The sequence below is a fragment of the Notolepis coatsorum genome (genome assembly GCF_963971535.1).
Source record: "Notolepis coatsorum genome assembly, chromosome: 1".
Taxonomy (NCBI): Eukaryota; Metazoa; Chordata; class Actinopteri; order Aulopiformes; family Paralepididae; genus Notolepis; species Notolepis coatsorum.
In genome coordinates, this window is record NC_140165.1 from 206,340,372 (window position 1) to 206,361,144 (window position 20,773).

The following is a 20,773-nucleotide window of genomic DNA, read 5'->3' on the forward strand; positions in this document are numbered from 1 at the left end:
AACGGTGTGTGACCTGGTGTCAGCACCTGTATGTAGCCGCATAGCTTGCTTCTGCGTTAGCTAATGGTTAGCGATAGCCTGGTTGAGCTAACTGTTAGCCAGTTAGCTGTTTAGCTTCGACGTTAGCTGCCGGCTGCGCTCGGCTGGGAACGTTCGTTTGATGCTATCAGTTAGCCTTGAGTTAGCTGTTAGCTTGTGCTACGACCATTGACATTAGCCGTGAGAATAGCAGGGGGTTCTGGCACTCTGACTACGACATCATCTTTGACAGAAGATGTAGTCGGGCCTGCACCATGACAAGGCTCTGGCCATAGCTTATTTTTGTCCCGACAGCGAGAGGCCTTTCGTCAACGTGAAGATCTGTGTTGCGGCCTTTCGCCCTGCGTTCCTTGGTGCAGGTAAGATTAATGAAAATGTCATGACATTACCCCACTCTTCCTTCCTTCCCCTCCCGAATGTTTTGTTAATAACGATGTTTTTTTCCAGGCAAAACATATGTTACTTCACAACATTTGGAGATACGACATGTGCTGTGTGTGAATTCATTTGTTCGTTTGCGTAGCTTGGGTAGCGTTGGGCCGTTGGCCAAAGCTGTGTGTGGCCTGGTGTCAGTAGCCTACCTGGCTAGCCTTTAGCTGTCGGCCATTGGCTCCTTGCTGCTTTGTTTTCTCTGGTATAGACCCTCTTCTCTTTGGATTTAAGTGTTGATCTTTGTCCTTTTGGATCTATGTATATTCATGTTGCCTTTGTGAAGTTATCTTTTCCTTCTGTTTTGTTCTTTCATTAAAAGTTGAATATCCTTTAGGGGGTCATCTTTGCTTATCTCTCTCATACATGCTCTCTCTCTAACACACATTCTCTCTCTCTCTCTCTCTTTCTAACACACACAGTCTGCCTATGGCGGCCTTTCTCGATGGCTAGGCTGTGCTCGCTGAGTCTGTACCTAGTCAAGGATCTTCAGTCACAGTGCTCAGGTATTCTGCCAGTGTGTACTCTCTGTTTAGGGCCAAATAGCATTTCAATTTCTTTCCAATGTGTCTCTCTCTGTACACTGTATATTGACTGTAGAACGGGAGCTCTCTCTCGCTCTCTCTCTTGCTATATGTTGACTGTATCATGCCCAGCCTCGGGCAGCGCTATTATTTACGAATATGTTGACTGTATATAAAAAAAATATATATATATATATATATATATATATATATATAATTTTTTTTTTTTTTTTTTTTACCTTTGGGGGGGGGGGGGGGGGGGGGGGGGCTCGCGTTTAAATCTCGCACAGGGCCTCGCATTTCTCCCAGGCGGCCCTGCCTACAGGAAAAAGGTGGATGTCAGCACAACCTAGGTTGACACCACCCTCTGCAAGATGACAGCTGAGATACAGAGAGCGGTCAAACGCTGTTTAAATGAGTGAGAGGAAGAATACGATTGGAGGACGAGAGAAAGGTTACACATTGTGATTGTGTTGTTGTCACTGAATGAACATACAGTAAGGCTCAACTCAATGGAAGGTGTTTTAGGAAGTTGAATACTCAAGCTCTTCTCCTGTAATTACGGCATATACTTCAAATCATGGCATTTCCATCATATTTTGATCACTACGATTATGGTAGTGACTAAAATATGATGGAAATATCATGATAATAAATTGGATTATACCACGGTATACTATTTAGTAGAGAATTGGTACCGTCGTGATACATTACTTTTACCATGCTAATAATACTAAATACTATACTACTATACAATGGTAAAACCGAAATGACCATCATACCGGCATGATACTTTTTCATAAGGGTATGATAGGCTAGGCCCGTGGTTCTCAACATGGGGTCTGAGGGTTTTCCAGGGTGTAACCAGAAACATGTGGAATAGTCTAATTTCACTATTTCATTCAGTAAAAGTTCACCCAATGAGAATATATATCAGAGTTATTATTCTGATAATAGGTTTCATTTTCTCCACTATTATCTTCTCAACTAGTATAGAAACAGTTACTGAATTCTGGAATAATCTTATCTCTAACAACCAAAATATGGGTCCATTATTAATCATATTTCGAACCACTTGGAATGGAGGTCCACTGCCTTATGTGTACCAATTTGGGGATCCTTGTAACCACTGGGCTAGGCTACTGTATTATGGTGAAATCCCCCTTACTAGGGCTTGGTGTAACGGAGCTCTGGCTTGCCACATTACATTCAATGAGACAGGTCAAGGAAATGTTGTAACAGAAGAACACATTTAAAAACATAAGCCAATCTGAACCTGTGCTACCATTACATGGTCACAGTTAATATCACCTTTATTTGTGAATGATGACAATGCATGTCTCAATGACATTTACTGCGTGGTCTGGAGTAGGACACAGCAATGTTGAATGTCTTTGATGGGTTTTTCACTTGCTTGTTTGTTTGTAGGTACGTATGCATTTTTGCATAGTATGTGAGTATGTACATCTTATGTACAGTAGGTCAATGTGTGAGTGTGAGAGGAGATGGGATCATGGGGGCGACAGCGGCTCGGGAGGTAGAGCAGTCGTCTGGTAATCCGGAGGTTCCCAGTTCGATTCCTGCTCCTCCCGGGCAGCCTGTCGAAGTGTCCTTGAGCAAGACACTTAACCCCTAATTGCTCCTGATGAGCAGGTTGGCACCTTGCATGGTTGGCTCCGCCATCGTTGTGTGAATGTGTGAGGGAATGGGTCAAATGTGAGGAACAAATTGTAAAGCACTTTGGATAAAATCGCTATATAAATGCAGCCATTTACCATTTATGTGAATGTTTGTCTTACCATTGTAACAATGTAGTCTGACACGAGAGATAATGAGTGTACATTATTTAAGTTTATGTATATGTACATTTGTGTATGTGGTCTGAGTACATGTGTGTATTACATGGTAGACCCTTCCTCAGTACTGCTGTTGAGGAGTGGCTGTCTCTCTCCGTAGCTCGCCGCCCTCTTCCTTCTCCTGTTGCGGTTCCGCCTCCTGACCAATGCCACAACAGTTACGGCAACCACCGCAGCGATCAGGGCCCCGATTATTCCGGCCCCCAGGAGCCACTGCCAGATATCCTGGGCCTGCTGGAGGTACGGGTTCAGAAACTCCTGGACAAAACGCTGGCCTGAAGAGAGAGAGAGAGAGAGAGAGAGAGAGAGAGAGAGAGAGAGAGAGAGAGAGAGAGAGAGAGAGAGAGAGAGAGAGAGAGAGAGATGACAAGAAGGGGGGAGGAGGGCGATAAGAGTCATACAGAATCATATACAGGGTATACAGAATCATAGCTTTGGGCTGACAGCCACCACATGAGCATGCCAGGGTGCAGGCCTGCCTAGTCATCCTAAACCGATGGAGCCTGCCAATCCTTATACCTTTCCTAGCCATCAGGCTCCCCACTCCTCTCTTTTTTTTTTTTTTAAACTTAAATTTTTTATTAACATTTATTTAGACAGACAGCACTTACAAAAAATAAATAATAAAAAATGAAGAGACTAGTATCACAATAAAAACAAAAAGAAAAAACAGTGCACATAAATATTTACATGGGTATCACATGGTTAGTTGTCTGGTTCCCCTACTGTTGTTTTCTAGGTATTTGATACAAAGGCTGATTGTGTATCTCCCTTAAACAGGCATAAACAGGTAATTCCTACTCAAAGACAATAAATGCTGACTAAGGTTTGTATGTGTGATCTGGGTCCAGAGACCCTCCTTGAGTTTCTTTCTTCCCTTCTCCTTCGTCCTTTCTTTTTTTCTCTTGTTTATTAACTTTCACTTTGCCTTTTGTTTCACCCATACACAAACCACATCATCCCTGAATATTTAATATCACACCGTTAAACAGACATAAATAATAAGGTATAAAAGCATTCAGCACTTGTAATATCCCAAAAACAAAATAGATAATATTAACTAAAGTACAGGTGTGTGACATGGGTTCATAGACCCTGCTTGAACATCTTTCCTCCTTTACCCTTCGCTCTCTTGTGTTGCATTTGGTTCTTCCTCTGTGATGTCGTTCTCGTTCCTTTTATAATCCTCCCACTTTCCCCATCTTTCCCCAAATGTCTCTTCCTGTAACCTCAGCATGTGTGTTATCCTTTCCATATCCTGTATTTCTTCCACTATTCCTACCCATTTTGCTATTGTCGGTGGGTCTTCCTTATACCACAGTCTCGTTATTGCTTTTCTGGCCGCTATCAACATTATCTTTATTAAATATTTGTCCCCCCCTTGTATTCCCTCGTGTGTCAGGTCTCCTAAGTAAAGCACCAGTCCTGTTTGTGGTATCCCGTATCCTAATATTCTGATCATTGCTTCCCCTATCTCCTCCCAATACCCCTTCAGCTTCTGACACCCCCAGAATATGTGCGTGTGATTTGCCCCCTCCTTCCCACACATCCTCCAGCATGCTTTTTGTGTTGGTGCATATTTTCCCTTCAGCTCTGGGGTTATAAAGAATCTGATTATGTTTTTCCATCCAAATTCTTTCCATATTCTCGATCCTGTTGTTGAATGTTGTACCTCGCATATGTTCCCCCATTCCTTCCCTGTTATTTCTATCTCTAGCTCTCTCTCCCATTTCTCCCTTATGTAATCGGTCGTGTGTCCCTTGCTGGTCATTATAGCCCGGTATATTGCTGATATTACTCTTCCTTGCCCCCCTTCGTATGCCCATACTATCATCTTTATTATTCCATTCTGTTCCTCGTCTTTGGCCCCCCTTATTTCTTTGTTGTAGTAGTCTCTAACCTGTAGATATCTGAAGTGGTCCCTGTTTTCTAGTCCAAATTTCTCCTTTAATTTTTGTAGTGTCTGCATTTCTCCCTTCTCTATCATTTTGCATATTGCTGTTGCCCCCCCCCTCTCCCACCTTCTGAATCCATGGTCTAACCTCCCTGGTTTGAATCTCTTGTCATGTGCTACCCATCTCAGGACCCCTGACTGCTTCTCCAATTTGTGTGTTTTTACTACTCTGTTCCATATGGTCAAGGTGCATTTGGTGATTGGATATAATAGTCCCTCTTTTTCTTTAAATAGTTCCCTATCTCCCACCAGAGCTTGTACCTTGTATCCCTCCCCTTCTTTTTCAATGTCTTTCCATCTTGCCTCATATCTGTCGTTACACCAGCACGTCACTGCTCTCAGTTGTGCTGCATAGTAATAATCTTGTAGGCTGGGTACTGCCATCCCTCCCTCTTCCTTTGGTAGTTGTAGTGTTTTATATCTGACCCGTGGTCTTCTCCCCGCCCATATGAACCTCGATATCAGTCTGTCCCACTCCCTGAATTGATTCTGTGGTATTTGTATCGGTAGTAACTGGAATAGGTACAGTAACCTTGATAGTATGTTCATTTTAATGACCTCTATTCTTGAATTGAAGTCCAAGGGCATTACTGTCCATCTCTCTAGGTCTCTCTTGATGTTCTGATTTATCTGTGTATAGTTCGCCTCAAACAGTTTCTCCACCCCTCTCGTGATGTTCACCCCTAAGTATTTAATCTTGTCCATGTCCCATCTTATCCCGTACTGTTCTCTAATTTCCGTCGTTGGAGAGTAGTTCCATGCTAAGGTCTGTGTCTTTGTCACGTTTAGTTTGTATCCTGAGTAGTGACCATATTCCTTCAGTATATCAGTACATCAGTGCCGGGAAGCTCTTTTCTGGTTGCCTCATGTATACTATCACGTCGTCTGCAAATAAGCCTAGTTTATATTCCGTTCCCTTTATCCTTACTCCCTTGATGTCCTCGGTCTGCCTGATCAGTTGTGCCAGTGGTTCTATGAAAACGGCGAAGAGCGTCGGTGAGAGACAACATCCCTGTCTGGTAGCCCTCTGTAATCTGATTCTATCCGTCAAGCTGCCATTCACCTTAACCCTCGCTGTCGGCTCTTGATATAGCGCCTTGATCATCTTCATCGCCCTCCCGTTCAGTCCGAACCTCATCAATGTTTTATATAAAAATGTCCAGCTGTCGAACGCTTTTTCTGCATCTAGGCTAATCAGTACCGCGCTACCCCCTTGTTTTTGTATCTCCTCTACTATGTGTAATGTCTTTCTCACGTTGTCCTGTGTCTGTCTCCCTTTAATAAATCCAGTTTGATCTTCATCTATAATGTCTGGCATAAACGTCTCAAATCTTTTTGATATTATCGATGTATACATCTTGTAATCTACGTTGAGTATGGACACAGGTCTGAAACTACTACATAATTCCCTATCCTTCCCTTCCTTCGGTATCGTGGTGATTATGGCTTCCTTCCACGAGGGGGGCATTTTCCCCTCTTCCATCGTGTGTCTGAACGCCGCCCCTAACATGGGTGCTAATTCAGTTCTAAATGTCTTGTAGAATTCCGATGGGAATCCGTCGCTCCCCGGAGACTTGTTGTTTTTACCTCTACTAATTGCATCTTCCAGTTCTTGTTCCGTAATTATTTTATTTAACTCTTCATTCTGTTCTTTCCCTATCGATGGTAACTCTAGCTTCTCCAGATATGTTTCTATTTCCTCTTCTCCCGCTGCTTTTGGCTGTGTGTATAATTTCTCATAGTATTCTCTAAATGTCCTCTCTATTTCAGCTGGTTCCCTCAATATTTCATTAGTCTTTGTATCCCTTATTGTGTGTATCGTGTTCAACTTCTGTTGCGTTCTAATTCTCCTAGCCAGCAGTCTGGTCGCTTTTGGTCCCCCTTCATAGTACGTTTGTTTCATGAACCTCGCTTTCTTTTCTATTTCCGTCAATAATTCCCTATTTATCCTGGCCTTTACTTCTTTGATTTCTCCAAGCGTTTCCTGTTCTTTTGATATCTGGTGTCTCCCCTCTAGCTTCTTTAGCTTCCCTATCAGATTGTGATATGTCTCCGTTCTGGCCTTCTTCAGCATTGCTGTTTTTTCCATCAATTTCCCCCTTATCACTACCTTCAGTGTGTCCCATAGAATGTTCGGGTCTACCGCCCCGTTGTCATTTTCTTCCTTATATCTGGCTATCTCCTGCTTGATCTGACTCACCACCCCTTTGTTATTTAATATTCCTACATTTAGTCTCCAAATCGTGTTCCTCCGTCTCCCTTCTAGATCTACTGTCAGATATATGGCACTGTGATCCGATATGTCCGCCACTCCTATACTGCTCTCCCGTGCCCTGTAACTGTCCCCCGTCGTCATCAAAAAGTAGTCTATTCTCGCATACGTCACGTGTGGGTGTGAGTAATGTGTGTATTCCCTGTCCATGGCGTGCATCTCCCTCCAAACGTCTGTAATTCCCATTTCCGTCATCTGAATATTCATATATCTACTGATGGGCGCCCGTCCTTTTCTAGTACTCGTGGTGTCTAGGTCGTGATTCAGTACTACGTTAAAATCTCCCGTACATATCAATATCCCTTCTAGTTCCATCACTATCATGTCAAAAATGGTCTCATATAAATCCCTCTCACTCTCTGGGGGTGCATAAACATTTACTAACGTAACCATTTGGCCCTCCATTTTCCCCTTCACCAAAACAAACCTTCCCTCCTTGTCTCTTACTTCCTTGATCAATTCAAATTTGACTGTGTTTTTGATTAACGTGATTACTCCTCTCCTCGGGTTTTGTTCAAAGGAACTATAGTATGCATTTTCATATCCAAATCTCTTCAGTTTCTCATGACCCTGTGCTACCAAATGTGTCTCCTGCAGAAAAATCACTTCCATCTCACTTTTTTTACATTTCAACATCACTTTGCCCCTTTTTATCGCATTATTCATTCCATTAACGTTTAACGACATCATTTTTATACCTTTAACCCTTGTCATCTTTCTTCTTCTTTCGTCTGTCAGTCCCCCCCATGTCACACTCATTCCCCCCTCCGGTTGGAGCCTCCGCTCTCTTCACCGAATACATATAATGATTAACATAAATAAAAAACATAAACTTTACATAAAGTGCTCCCAAGGCGTTCGGGGGGTCCCTGTGTCCCCCCTGTCCCCTGCTGGTGGGTGAGGGGTAATTGCCCTCCTAGCGAGGGGCCCCCTCCTGACGGCTTGGGGGTTTGAAACCCTTGCCCCCAATCGCTCGTCATATTTGTCCAGCTTTCTTACTGTTTTTTTTTTTTGCTTTCGAGCTCCTGGTCAAAAAGCGCTCTGTCCTTCCTTTTGATCAAAGACCCTCTTTTCTTGTTCCCTCTCAATGTGACTCATATGTTTCATTGTCCCTCCTTCCTCCCATATCCGTGTGCGGTGTCTCCCGTGTACCACTTATTATTTTCTTTTCCTCTCCTCTATTTTCTATGTGATGTCCATTTATCCCCTTAATCCCTCCCAACTGTGTTACTCACAGCGTGTTTCTATGTATCTGTTTCAGTATGGTCTGTGTCTCGCCTATCAAACCTAGTTATATTTCCATTTATTTCCTCCATCAGCTTGTGTATTATGTGTCCATGTATACGTTACGTTCATTTCTATATCCTGCCTCTACCTGGGAATGTGTGCTTATGCATATGTTATTTCAGTTTCTATACTTTCTCTATTTGAATAGTTTTTTCAATCTCTTGTGCGTGTACTCATCCGTTCGTCTCCTCCCGCCTCCTCATCCGTCTCCGTCCTCGCTCCGTCACGTTTCACCTCCGCCTTCTCCTCTCTCCTCCCTCCGGTTTCGGTCTTCCACTCTGATCCACCTGCGGGCACCTTCCAATCTCTGCTGCAGGCTCCTCGTCTGTTCCTCCCGCCTCCTTCCTTCTCCGTCCTCCGCCATCCTCATCCCTCGCCGTCTCATCTCTCGCTCCGCTTCTCGTGCCGTCGCGTACATCGCCGCTCCTTCCCCCCAGTGAATCCTTAGCGAGGTCATGGGTGACTGGAATCTCATTCCGTTTTCTTTCAGGGTTTTCTTCAGTCCCGCGTAGGACCTGCGTGTTATCGCTACCGCTGTCGAGTAGTCGTGATCAAATGATAGTCTTTTCCCTTCGATTTCAATCTTCTTGGTCCACGCGGTTCTGAGTACCAGTTCCTTCACCTCGAATCTCAGAAAGTTAATAATCACCGCCCTCGGAGGTCTGTCCGGTTGTGGTCTCGGAGCCAATGCCCTGTGGGCCCTCTGTATCTCCATTTTTTCCAGTCCCGTTTCCTTCATTTGTTCTTTGATAAGTTTTCCCACATATAGGGTCACCGATTCCCCTTCGACTCCTTCTTTCAGTCCCCATATTCTGATGTTATTTCTCCGTGACCTCCCCTCCATGTCCGACATCTTTGTCTCCATCTGTTCTTGTTTCTGAATCACACATGTTAATACCTCGTGTATCTCCGTGTTCCATTCCTCCGCGTGAGCCGTCCTAGCCTGTAACTCGGTCACGTTTCTGTTCTGTTCCGCCATCTTCTCCTCCACCCTTTTGATTTCTGTATTAATTTCACCTCTGAAGTCCTCCTGTTCCTTCCTCAATTCCTCCCGTAGCTTCCCAATATCATTCCTTATCGTGTCCGTGTTCAGTTTTATTGCCGCTGTTATGTTCTCCAGTATCCCGGCCTGCATGTTCACGGCCCATCCTGGCATTACCGTGTCTGCCTCAGCGGTACCTCCCCCTTCTTTCGCCTGGCTTTTCTCGGCTTCGCTCCGGGGATTCTGTTTCTTCGGATTCTCTCCTTCTCGTATGTTCTCCATTTCTATTTCCTTCACAATCGTTGTCTCTTCCTTACTTCTCGTGAGCATTTTCCTTTTTAATTACTTTTCGGGTCTTTTTTTATCCGTTTTTTCACTCATTTGACCAGGAGCTCTTTCGCACGTGTGTTACCCGTCTGCTCTCATACCGGAAGTCCGATACTGGCCCACTCCTCTCTTTCTATCTCTATTAACCCGGTGTATCCAATCAAAACCAGAATATCTCGTTATGCTCCTCTTTACGCATCCCGTCCTTGTGCGATAAATCGTACCAACTTGATTGAGATTAAGCCTACATACGTGGCTGAAAATTGCTCTGTTAACCTCTTAAGCCAGAGTGGTCCGGTACTGGTACAAGATTGATATCACGCCATTCGCCATAAATCCATCTCTACAGAATGTATGAATTAATGTTGCGTTTTTTTCTTCTAATGTAGCCAAGAGTAAAGACCCTAACCCTGTCAAAACAGCAGTCAAAGTTTATATTTTCAGCACTACGTTGATTTTAAGTGTTATTAGTGAAATATGAGTTCATAGAAATCTGACAGCATCGAGTCGGAAAAAGGTGCTTATTGAAGCAAGGATTTGGTGCAGCCTAACTTGAGTGTAGTCTTTTGAGATAAGAGACCCAGGGCTTTAGAATAAAATAAAAAAAACTACACTTTGCAGCTCACGCCAGCCCCTGTCAATCATCTCACTTGTAGCATGACTTTTTTCTTTCTCTTTTTTTGGGATCATATTTCACGGGTGGAACAAAACTGAACGTTATTGCCATAAAATATAACGCAGTTAGTTTCTCTACCTTTCTACAGTATGAACAAAAAATGGCGGAGAAATTTACATTATAAAAAAGTAACTGTACTTACAGTAGATTTCATTCACAGTTTTTGCTGCCCTGTCAGGGGCGCCTGGTGGTACTAAATCCAGATAGAACTCCATTGGAAAGAGGAGATTTGGCCGGATCCATAGATGTGTGACTTGGCCATAATGAGGTAATTTATAGGCCTGATATTCTATATTCTATAATCATATTTCAAAATGCTTGTGTCCGGATGGCAGAATTCAGTACTGTATCTACAAAACCTCCTGTTAATCATCTGCCCTTTATTCATTGGCTTAGATTTGTACACGTGATCTCAAGAAGGTGCTGAATGAGCTCATTGGCCATTTTTCATGTCTGGTACATTTTGGAATGGTGTTATTCCCCGTCATAGATGAAAAAAGAATCATTACAATTTACTCACGCCTAGTAACAGCCACAATATTTCCCTGAGGTCCTTAGAGCGGCCATCTGGTAGTCAGAAGGTTCTCTGTTGATTCCTGCTCCTCCCAGGCAGTGTGTCGATGTGTCCTTGAGCAAGACACTTAACTCCTAATTGCTCCCGATGTGCAGGTTGGCACCTTGCATGGTCGCCTTCGCCATCGGTGTGTGAATGTGTGAGTGAATGGGTGAATGTGAGCTATTGCTGTGGCTACAAGCCAAGCTGGAAGTATAGTAGCACCGTTGCGACCTACTTCAGCAAGGCAAATGAGGGTCAAGTCAAGTGAAATGGGCAGCTGAGGAGGGGATCTTTGCCTGCCATCTCTGTTGCTGTCAATGCCTCAAACCACAAGGCGCTGAAGCTTATTCCAATAGTTATCCGGTACTTCAAATTAACTGGCAAGTTGACTAAGCACCAAGATCCTCAACTTAACATCAATCCCAGGTAAGCACATACATGTGCACCTGCATGAACATGTGGTACACTTAAGGGTCCCGGTTTGGGGGTTTGCTAATATAAGTTTGCTAATATAATCACCCTACCAATGTGTCTCCTCACTTTTCCAGACAACCTTTGTCCTTGATGTTCCCCAGACCTACCAGGAAACTTGATGAAATGGAGGACTGGTGTGGTGCCTATCGTTCCGGGGTAAAATCTGTTTCTATCCTACTTCCAGGTTGAAACTAACATAATAAACCAACAATATAAAGTTATTGGTCCTCATTCTCGAACATGTTCGTAAGTACCTTTGTAACTATCTTGGTAAAAATGTTGTACTAACAAATTTAGAAAAATCCTGAACGCATGAAACGGTCTCCGTAAGTGGCCAAAATCTTCGCAGTTAGGTTCCCATGAATGAAAAACGTCACTCATTCTTAAATTGCAAAGCGTGTTCTCGTACACCTGAATTTGCATACAGACACGCCCCGCCAGCTCCTTATAAGGCGAAGGAGGCGTGTGCAAAACGGCGAGGTCCGTGTGCAAAACAGCAAGAGGGTCGGCATTGCATCTGCACCATGCTGACCCATTCAACAGGTTGCGCAGAAGCGATTTGCGACTGATCTCAAAATGAGATTAGATTCAAATGTGTGTCATTATACAGCACAAGTGGTTCTCAAACTGTGGTACGCGTACCACTGGTGGTACTTGGTGGTACTGCTGGTGGTACTTAAAAATAATAATAATAATAATAATAATAATAATAATAATAATAATAATAATAATAATAATAATAATAATAATAATAATAATAATAATAATAATAATAATAATAATAATAATAATAATAATAATAATAATAATAATAATAATAATAATAATAATAATAATAATAATAATAATAATAATAATAATAATAATAATAATAATAATAATAATAATAATAATAATAATAATAATAATAATAATAATAATAATAATAATAATAATAATAATAATAATAATAATAATAATAATAATAATAATAATAATAATAATAATAATAATAATAATAATAATAATAATAATAATAATACATAATTTATAATATTATTTTTTGTGCAGTCAGGCCACTGAACTTAGAAGCAGGCCAGGCCAGTGTTTCTAGTTGCGGCGGCGCAATAGTTAGATAACCTAAGTGGGGAACAACCAGGAGATCACTGTGACAGAGAGTAATGCAGTCTAAACAGTCATAAATCTTTTATTCTACTTCAGCCCTGATCATAACCATTTTTATTTTTAGATTTTTTTGTAATGTCAGATAAAAAATGAAATACTCCCACTTTTCTGAAAAGAGTTTACAGACATTACAAAAAATCCATCAAAATCTGTGTTGTTGCTAATCATTGACACATGCCTAGCCTGTAATAATCCCCCCCAGAAAATTTTTATTTGCATTTGATATATTAAAAATATTTTACTTGTTGTGTGTTTTTTACAATAATTTGTGATGCCATCACACAAACTGGCATTTAAAGGGTTACAATTCGAAAATGTATTGAATATGTGTTTTCTTTTTTTTCACAATAATTTGTGATGCCCATCACAAACACTGGAATTTAAAGGGTACAATTTCAAAAATTCCTGCACCAGAATGCAGGAAATTAACAAAATAATTCCTGGTAGGGGACCCCCACTTAGAAAGTGGCCTGACTGGGGCTATATTTCACACTATATTTCCCAGCCTGAATTATTTCCCCAGTCCGGCCCTGCTTATGTGAGTTGTGTGTGTGTGTGTGTGTGTGTGTGTGTGTGTGTGTGTGTGTGTGTGTGTGTGTGTGTGTGTGTGTGTGTGTGTGTGTGTGTGTGTGTGTGTGTGTGTGTGTGTGTGTGTGTGTGTGTGTGTGTGTGTGTGTGTGTGTGTGTGTGTGTGTGTGTGTGTGTGTGTGTGTGAGAGAGAGAGAGAGAGAGAGAGAGAGAGAGAGAGAGAGAGAGAGAGAGAGAGAGAGAGAGAGAGAGAGAGAGAGAGAGAGAGAGTCTGACAAAAGTTAACAATAAATAATGGTATTAGGAATACATTTGCCTCCTGCGTGAACTGTGCATAGCTGAATAGACTGTATTTTAACGTCGGTCATATGGTGGTACTTGGAGAGCCAGCTACGTTCTCAGTAAAGTGCAATAGTAACATACAATGCACAGGTGATCAAACCCAGACATCTTATTTAGTAATGTCAATACTGTCAAGAGCCAATCGCACAGTCATTCAGTATTGACATTACTAAATTAGATGTCATGTTCTACAGTAGGACTTACTACTACTACTACTACTACTACTACTACTACTACTACTACTACTACTACTACTACTACTACTACTACTACTGTATAATACATAATAAAACAAGTCATTAAAATAATAGAAGCCTACTTTGCTGGAACGATTAATTTTGCACGTATACAGTATGTGTGCTTGTGTGCTGAGGCTGCCTCACTAAGCCGTTTCTCCAAGCATTTATTTAGTTCTAGCAATAGGCATAAATCAAACCAACAATAAATAATATTATAGAGAAGAAGACAGTATGGCATATTAATACAGTTTATTCCACTATACAATATCTATATCCGCGGGGACGGTTTAGTTCTTATTTATTTAGTTTGTAGTAGTGTGCGTGTGTAATGCTCACAATGCCTCATTGAGTCAGGACAATAATTGCAAAACATAATTGTTAATGATACAAATATTGTCGTATTTATTATCATTATAATTGTTTAATTCCACGGATGTCTGTATAGTATCAGCAATCCCCAATGACTTGTCCCAGAGAAAGCTATTGAAAACATGGGTGCACACCGGTCTGTCCTACTTGCGACTGCCTTTTCGAGTTCATAAATCCTACATAAATCCTACAATGAATTTACAATACGGAGCCGTTCTACTGTAGAATGCCGAATAAGTTCATACATCGAGTTCTGAAGGAATTCCTTGGTAACTTTGACGTATGTCCGTTCGAGAATGAGGATCATTATTTGCAATTCAAAAGGATAACATGAATCTGTCGTTGTATGTACAATCAGTTGTACCACAAAGCGCTTCGGGCAGTCCTTTGTGCCGGTGGCAATCAGGCTCCACAACCAAGCAGGGCCAGGGCGGGCCAACTGCTGTGAACTGGAGTAGCTGGGTTGTGGACTGTAACAAATTAATTGAATTATTTAACAACACATTCATGATTGGACTTGTTTCTTTTTCACCACTCTTTTTTAGCTCTTTTTAGTCCTATTTTAGCTATTTTTATCCCTGTGTACTTGTCCATCTTGTTTTAACACATGTATGTTATGTATAAACTGTTTTTTAATTGCTGTTTTTAAATTGCTGTTACGCTGCTTATGCTGTAAAGGACATCTTAATCTCCCCTCTGGGATAAATAAAGGTTTTCAATTCAATTCAATTCAATGTACAACCACTGTAAGCTATTTGGAAATACAAACGGACTAGAGCAGCTAACGTTAGCTAACTAACTAACTATTAGCTAGTGAGTGGTGGCCATCTTGGCTAGCTGACAATCTGATATGATATGCGGTGGAAATGGTTGAAAATGTCATGAACTGATACATACAACGACATGAAATTATGATTTCTACTGTTAGTTTATCACGTTAGTTTTGAGGATCGGAATGGATTTGTACCCCAGAACGAGATTTGGGCACAGGTTATGCAGCTCATTAACAGGTTATGCAGCTCATTAACAGGTTATGCAGCTCATTAGCAGGTTATGCAGCTCATTAACAGGTTATGCAGCTCATTAACAGGTTGATCAGCTCATTAACAGGTTAAGCAGCACGTTATTAGGTTAAGCAGCTCATTAACAGGTTATGCAGCTCATTAACAGGTTAAGCAGCTCATTAACATGGTATGCAGCTCATTAACAGGTTAAGCAGCTCGTTAACAGGTTAAGCAGCTCATTAACAGGCCATGCAGCTCATTAACAGGTTGAGCAGCTCATTATCAGGTTAAGCAGCTCATTAACAGGTTAAGCAGCTCATTAACAGGTTGAGCAGCTCGTTATCAGGTTGAGCAGCTCATTAACAGGTTTAGCAGCTCGTTATCAGGTTGAGCAGCTCATTAACAGGTTAAGCAGCTCGTTAACAGGTTATGCAGCTCATGAACAGATTAAGCAGCTCGTTAACAGGTTAAGCAGCTCATTAACAGGTTATGCAGCTCTTGAACAGATTAAGCAGCTCGTTAACAGGTTATGCAGCTCATGAACAGATTAAGCAGCTCATTAACAGGTTAAGCAGCTCATTAACAGGTTATGCAGCTCATTAACAGGTTAAGCAGCTCATTAACAGGTTAAGCAGCTCATTAACAGGTCATGCAGCTAATTAACAGGTTGAGCAGCTCGTTATCAGGTTAAGCAGCTCATCAGGTTAAGCAGCTCATTAACAGGTTGAGCAGCTCGTTATCAGGTTGAGCAGCTCATTAACAGGTTGAGCAGCTCATTAACAGGTTGAGCAGCTCATTATCAGGTTGAGCAGCTCGTTAACAGGTTATGCAGCTCATGAACAGATTAAGCAGCTCGTTAACAGGTTAAGCAGCTCATTATCAGGTTGAGCAGCTCATTAACAGGTTAAGCAGCTCGTTATCAGGTTAAGCAGCTCATTAACAGGTTAAGCAGCTCGTTAACAGGTTATGCAGCTCATTAACAGGTTAAGCAGCTCGTTATCAGGTTAAGCAGCTCATTAACAGGTTATGCAGCTCATTAACAGGTTATGCAGCTCATTATCAGGTTATGCAGCTCATTAACAGCTGGTTAACCACCTCATTAACAGGTTAACCAGCTCATTATCAGGTTGTGCAGCTCATTACAGAATAAGCAGCTCATTAACAGGTTAAGCAGCTTGTTAACAGGTTAAGCAGCTCATTAACAGGTTAAGCAGCTCATTAACAGGTTATGCAGCTCAATAACAGGTTATGCAGCTCATTAACAGATTAAGCAGCTCATTAGGTTATGCACAGTGGTGAGTTATTGAAATCATCTGGGGTGACACGCACCACGTGCACGCGCGCTCCCGGCGCGTGCGCGCGCTCCCGCGAATGCGCATTTAATGTCCCCTCGCTTGGGCACAGACTAAAGACAGTGCCTAATTGCCTCTACGAATGGAATGTAACACGTCTTCACAACATGTTAGGTGTGAATGTGTCTGAGAACGTATTTAACACACCTGACGACCGGCGCTATTGATATGCAAATAGCGAGTGAGCTTGCACACCGTGCTACCCCGTCCCATGAACAACGCATGCCTGGTTATGCAGCCCATTATCAGGTTATGCAGCTCATTAACAGGTTAAGCAGCTCATTAACAGGTTAAGCAGCTCATTAACAGGTTATGCAGCTCATTAACAGGTTATGCATCCCATTATCAGGTTATGCAGCTCATTAACAGGTTAAGCAGCTCATTAACAGGTTAAGCAGCTCATTAACAGGTTATGCAGCTCAATAACAGGTTATGCAGCTCATTATCAGGTTATGCAGCTCATTAACAGCTGGTTAACCACCTCATTAACAGGTTAACCAGCTCATTAACAGGTTATGCAGCTCATTAACAGATTAAGCAGCTCATTAGGTTATGCAGCTCATTATCAGGTTATGCAGAGACACATTCCACTCACTTGATGGCTACATGCAGACACACACAACATACACAAAACACTATGTGAGGACCATAGCTTCCCCACGTCTTGTAAATGGTCATTCAATGCTCACTGTCTACACTCATGACAATTAACACTATGTAACAAACCATCAAACACACTCACAGCACACACACCCACACGTACACACCCACTTTAAGGCGAGACATACATTTTTTCAACGATATTGAGATTTTGTTATATTTTGCTTCCTTGCATGTCTTCTATGAAACTAGTGACAATAAAACGTCAATAACACACATTTAGTTGTTTATTTATATATATTCATTTTGCCTGATTGCATCCATAAATGTGCACATATTTAATGGGGAAGTGCCTCATTTGCATATATAAACATACAATTCAGAAAACTTGCAATATATTATTTCTTAGTTTATATGTAACAAACTGGGAAAGTTTCATAGTGATATCTATTCAAATATTGTTTTTGCCTATTAGAGGGTACTACTACACTGTTACTACACTGTTACTACACTGTTTGTTTGTAGCCTGTGTGTAGTTCTGTTCAGTTCAATAACATCATTATTATTATGTTATTATGTTATTCAGTTATCAGGCATGTGTTTAGGTTGTCTATTACTAATGGTTTGATTGGGTGTTGTGTTTGTAAATAGCTGTTTCAAATAAAAATGTATCGCATTTTACAATACAAAACTTTGAGGTAGTTTTCTGAAAAACTAGTTTTTATGCATTTTACTTACACACAAAGTCTTGGAACTCCATTTCCCCTAGTACCTACACACCAAACTTTCCACATTTCTTCCCATCCATATTATGCTTCTTTCTATAGAAGGGTTTGTTGATATAATATCATTCATAGCCGGGTTTATAGTACATTTTATACCAAAACTAGGCGAAAAAACTAGGCGTTTTTTTATGACAGTAGACAGTATTTCCTGATGTATGGGCTGATAAGAGGACATAGCCACAAAGTCTCTCTAGTATAGGCCTACAAAGTTTAGTTTTATCAACTAAATGAAACCAAGTTTTTGAATCTGGCATTATCCATGTTGGTGATGCGTGTCTTGGCGATACATGCACGTGTGCATATTTAATGGAGGAAGTGCCTCATTTGCATATATAAACATACAATTCAGAAAACTTGCAATATATTTTTTCTTAGTTTATATGTACATAACAAACTGGGAAAGTTTCATAGTCATATCTATTCAAATATTTGTTTTCCCTATTAGGGGGTGCTGTCTCGCCTTAAATGGACAACTCACTGTAGCACCCACTTTACACACTTTAGACACTAACACACTTTATATTTATATTATTGGCAACTCATTGCACATAGCCAAGCCTTGCACCTTACCTTACCACCACAAGGTGGCACCACAAGCTACCTCATCCCATTTACCTCATCCCATTTATATTGTATAAATATTGTATCCCATTTACCTCATCCCATTTATATTGTATTGTAACTACTCTGCATTGTATATTGTACATATGTATATTGAAAATGTTTGTCTTGTTTACACTTGTTTAAGTTGACTTTCTATTTTATACGTATTATACTTTTTATAATGATCTATTTTTACCTAGCACACTCTCAGGAGCAAAACAGAAAGAAGCATTTCATACAAAGGTATCTGTATTTCTGTATGACAACTAATAAAGAAACTTGAAACTTGAAACTTGAACTCTATAATCACAGTCAGACAGTGCAGGTGCACTGCAACACTGGTTATGTCTTAGTAGCCTACTGACCAGGGTCCAGCAGGTAGGCGTATTCGTATCCCAGCTGCTTATTGGACAAGAAGTAGTCTCCATTTCTGAAGAGAGGCAGGAAGGGCACCATGAAGTAACCATCATTGTGACCAATGGCAGCGTTGGCCTGTGGGTAATGGGTCCGAGGAGGCTGGTGGGTCCGCAGCCAGCGCTCAAATATACTGGAGAGAGAGAGAGAGAGAGAGAGAGAGAGAGAGAGAGAGAGAGAGAGAGAGAGATAGAGAGAGAGAGAGAGAGAGAGAGAGAGAAAATTCAATTAATCATATATTAAATCACTGTATCTGTCCTTCTGAGAGGCATACGGCCACTCCTGTCCTGTCCTGCTTGTCCTGTCCTGCTCTGTCCTGTCCTGCTCTGTCCTGTCCTGCTCTGTCCTGTTCTGCTCTGTGTTGTCCTGCTCTGTCCTGTTCTGCTCTCTCCTGCTCTGTCCTGTTCTGCTCTCTCCTGCTCTGTCCTGTTCTGCTCTCTCCTGCTCTGTCCTGTCCTGCTCTCTCCTGCTCTGTCCTGTTCTGCTCTCTCCTGCTCTGTCCTGTCCTGCTCTCTCCTGTTCTGTCTTCAAGTTCAAGTTCTTTAATAGTTGTCATACAGAAGTACAGAATACTTTCATACAAAATGCTTCTTACTGTTACGCTCCAGAGACTGTGCTAGACAAGATAGTATCAAATAACATAATAACATAATATAGCATGAATTTAGAAGAAGAAAAATGAGGTCACAGTGTTCGGTATAGACATATGTACAATGTTCTGAGTTACCATATAATATACAATACACAATACTATGCAGTGTACTAATGTACAGTACTATCTAGTGCAAAGCAGAAATGGGATGAGGTACAATTTTAGGTACAATTTACAGTAAGGTGTACGAGTTGTAGTGCAATCCTTCATCCATAAATATAAAGTGTGGGGAGTGGGTGCTACAGTGTGTTTGTTTAAAGTGGGTGTGTGCTATAAAGTGTGTGGAGTGGGTGCTACAGTGTGTTTGTTTAAAGTGAGTGTGTGCGTGTGGATGTGTGTGCTATGTGCGTTTGGTGGTTGTTGTTGTGTAGTGTTCATTCATTGTTCGTTTAGCAGCCTGATGGCCTGGGGATAGAAGCTTCTTCTGAGTCTTTCTGTGCTCGCCTTGAGACTCCGGTATCGCTTGCCTGACCGCAGCAGTTCAAAGAGGCAGTTGTTCGGGTGACTGGAGTCTTTAATGATTCTCTTAGCCTTGCCCTTGCAACGCTTGTAGTAAATGTTCTGGAGGGTGGGGAGCCCCCCTCCAATTGTGCGTTCGGCTGAACGTGTCACTCTTTGTAGTCTGCTTCGGTCTTGTGCAGTGCTATTCCCAAACCAGGAGGTGATGTTGCCGGTCAAGATGCTCTCTATTGTACATTTGTCCTGTCCTGCTCTGTGTTGTCCTGCTCTGTCTTGACTGCTCTGTCTTGACCTGCTCTGTCTTGTCCTGCTCTGTCTTGACCTGCTCTGTCTTGACCTGCTCTGTCTTGTCCTGCTCTGTCTTGCCCTGCTCTGTCCTGTCCTGCTCTGTCTTGTCCTGCTCTGTCTTGTCCTGCTCTGTCTTGCCCTGCTCTGTCCTGTCCTGCTCTGTCTTGACCTGCTCTGTCTTGACCTGCTCTGTCTTGACCTGCTCTGTCTTGTCCTGCTCTGTCTTGACCTGCTCTGTCTTGTCCTGCTCTGTCCTGTCCTGCTCTGTCTTGACCTGCTCTGTCTTGTCCTGCTCTGTCTTGACCTGCTCTGTCTTGTCCTGCTCTGTCTTGTCCTGCTCTGTCTTGTCCTGCTCTGTCTTGACCTGCTCTGTCCTGTCCTGCTCTGTCCTGTCCTGCTCTGTCCTGTCCTGCTCTGTCTTGACCTGCTCTGTCCTGTCCTGCTCTGCTCTGTCCTGCTCTGTCTTGTCCTGCTCTGTCCTGTCCTGCTCTGTCTTGTCCTGCTCTGTGTTGTCCTGCTCTGTCCTGTCCTGCTCTGTCCTGTCCTGCTCTGTCTTGTCCTGCTCTGTGTTGTCCTGCTCTGTCCTGTCCTGCTCTGT

General features: G+C 42.0%; 1 protein-coding gene across 1 annotated transcript in view; it reads right to left on the reverse strand.

Moving 5' to 3' along the window:
- Positions 1-2,336: 2,336 nt before the first annotated feature.
- Positions 2,337-20,773, reverse strand: part of LOC311227101 (tyrosinase-like) — a 22,942-nt gene continuing 4,505 nt past the window's right edge. Inside the window, exons 4-5 of the mRNA XM_084312639.1 lie at positions 18,728-18,909; positions 2,337-3,123 (exon numbers count right to left, since the gene is read on the reverse strand). Coding sequence (XP_084168765.1) covers positions 2,891-3,123; positions 18,728-18,909 — 415 coding nt within the window. The 3' untranslated portion in view covers positions 2,337-2,890. The remainder of the gene's footprint in view (positions 3,124-18,727; positions 18,910-20,773) is intronic.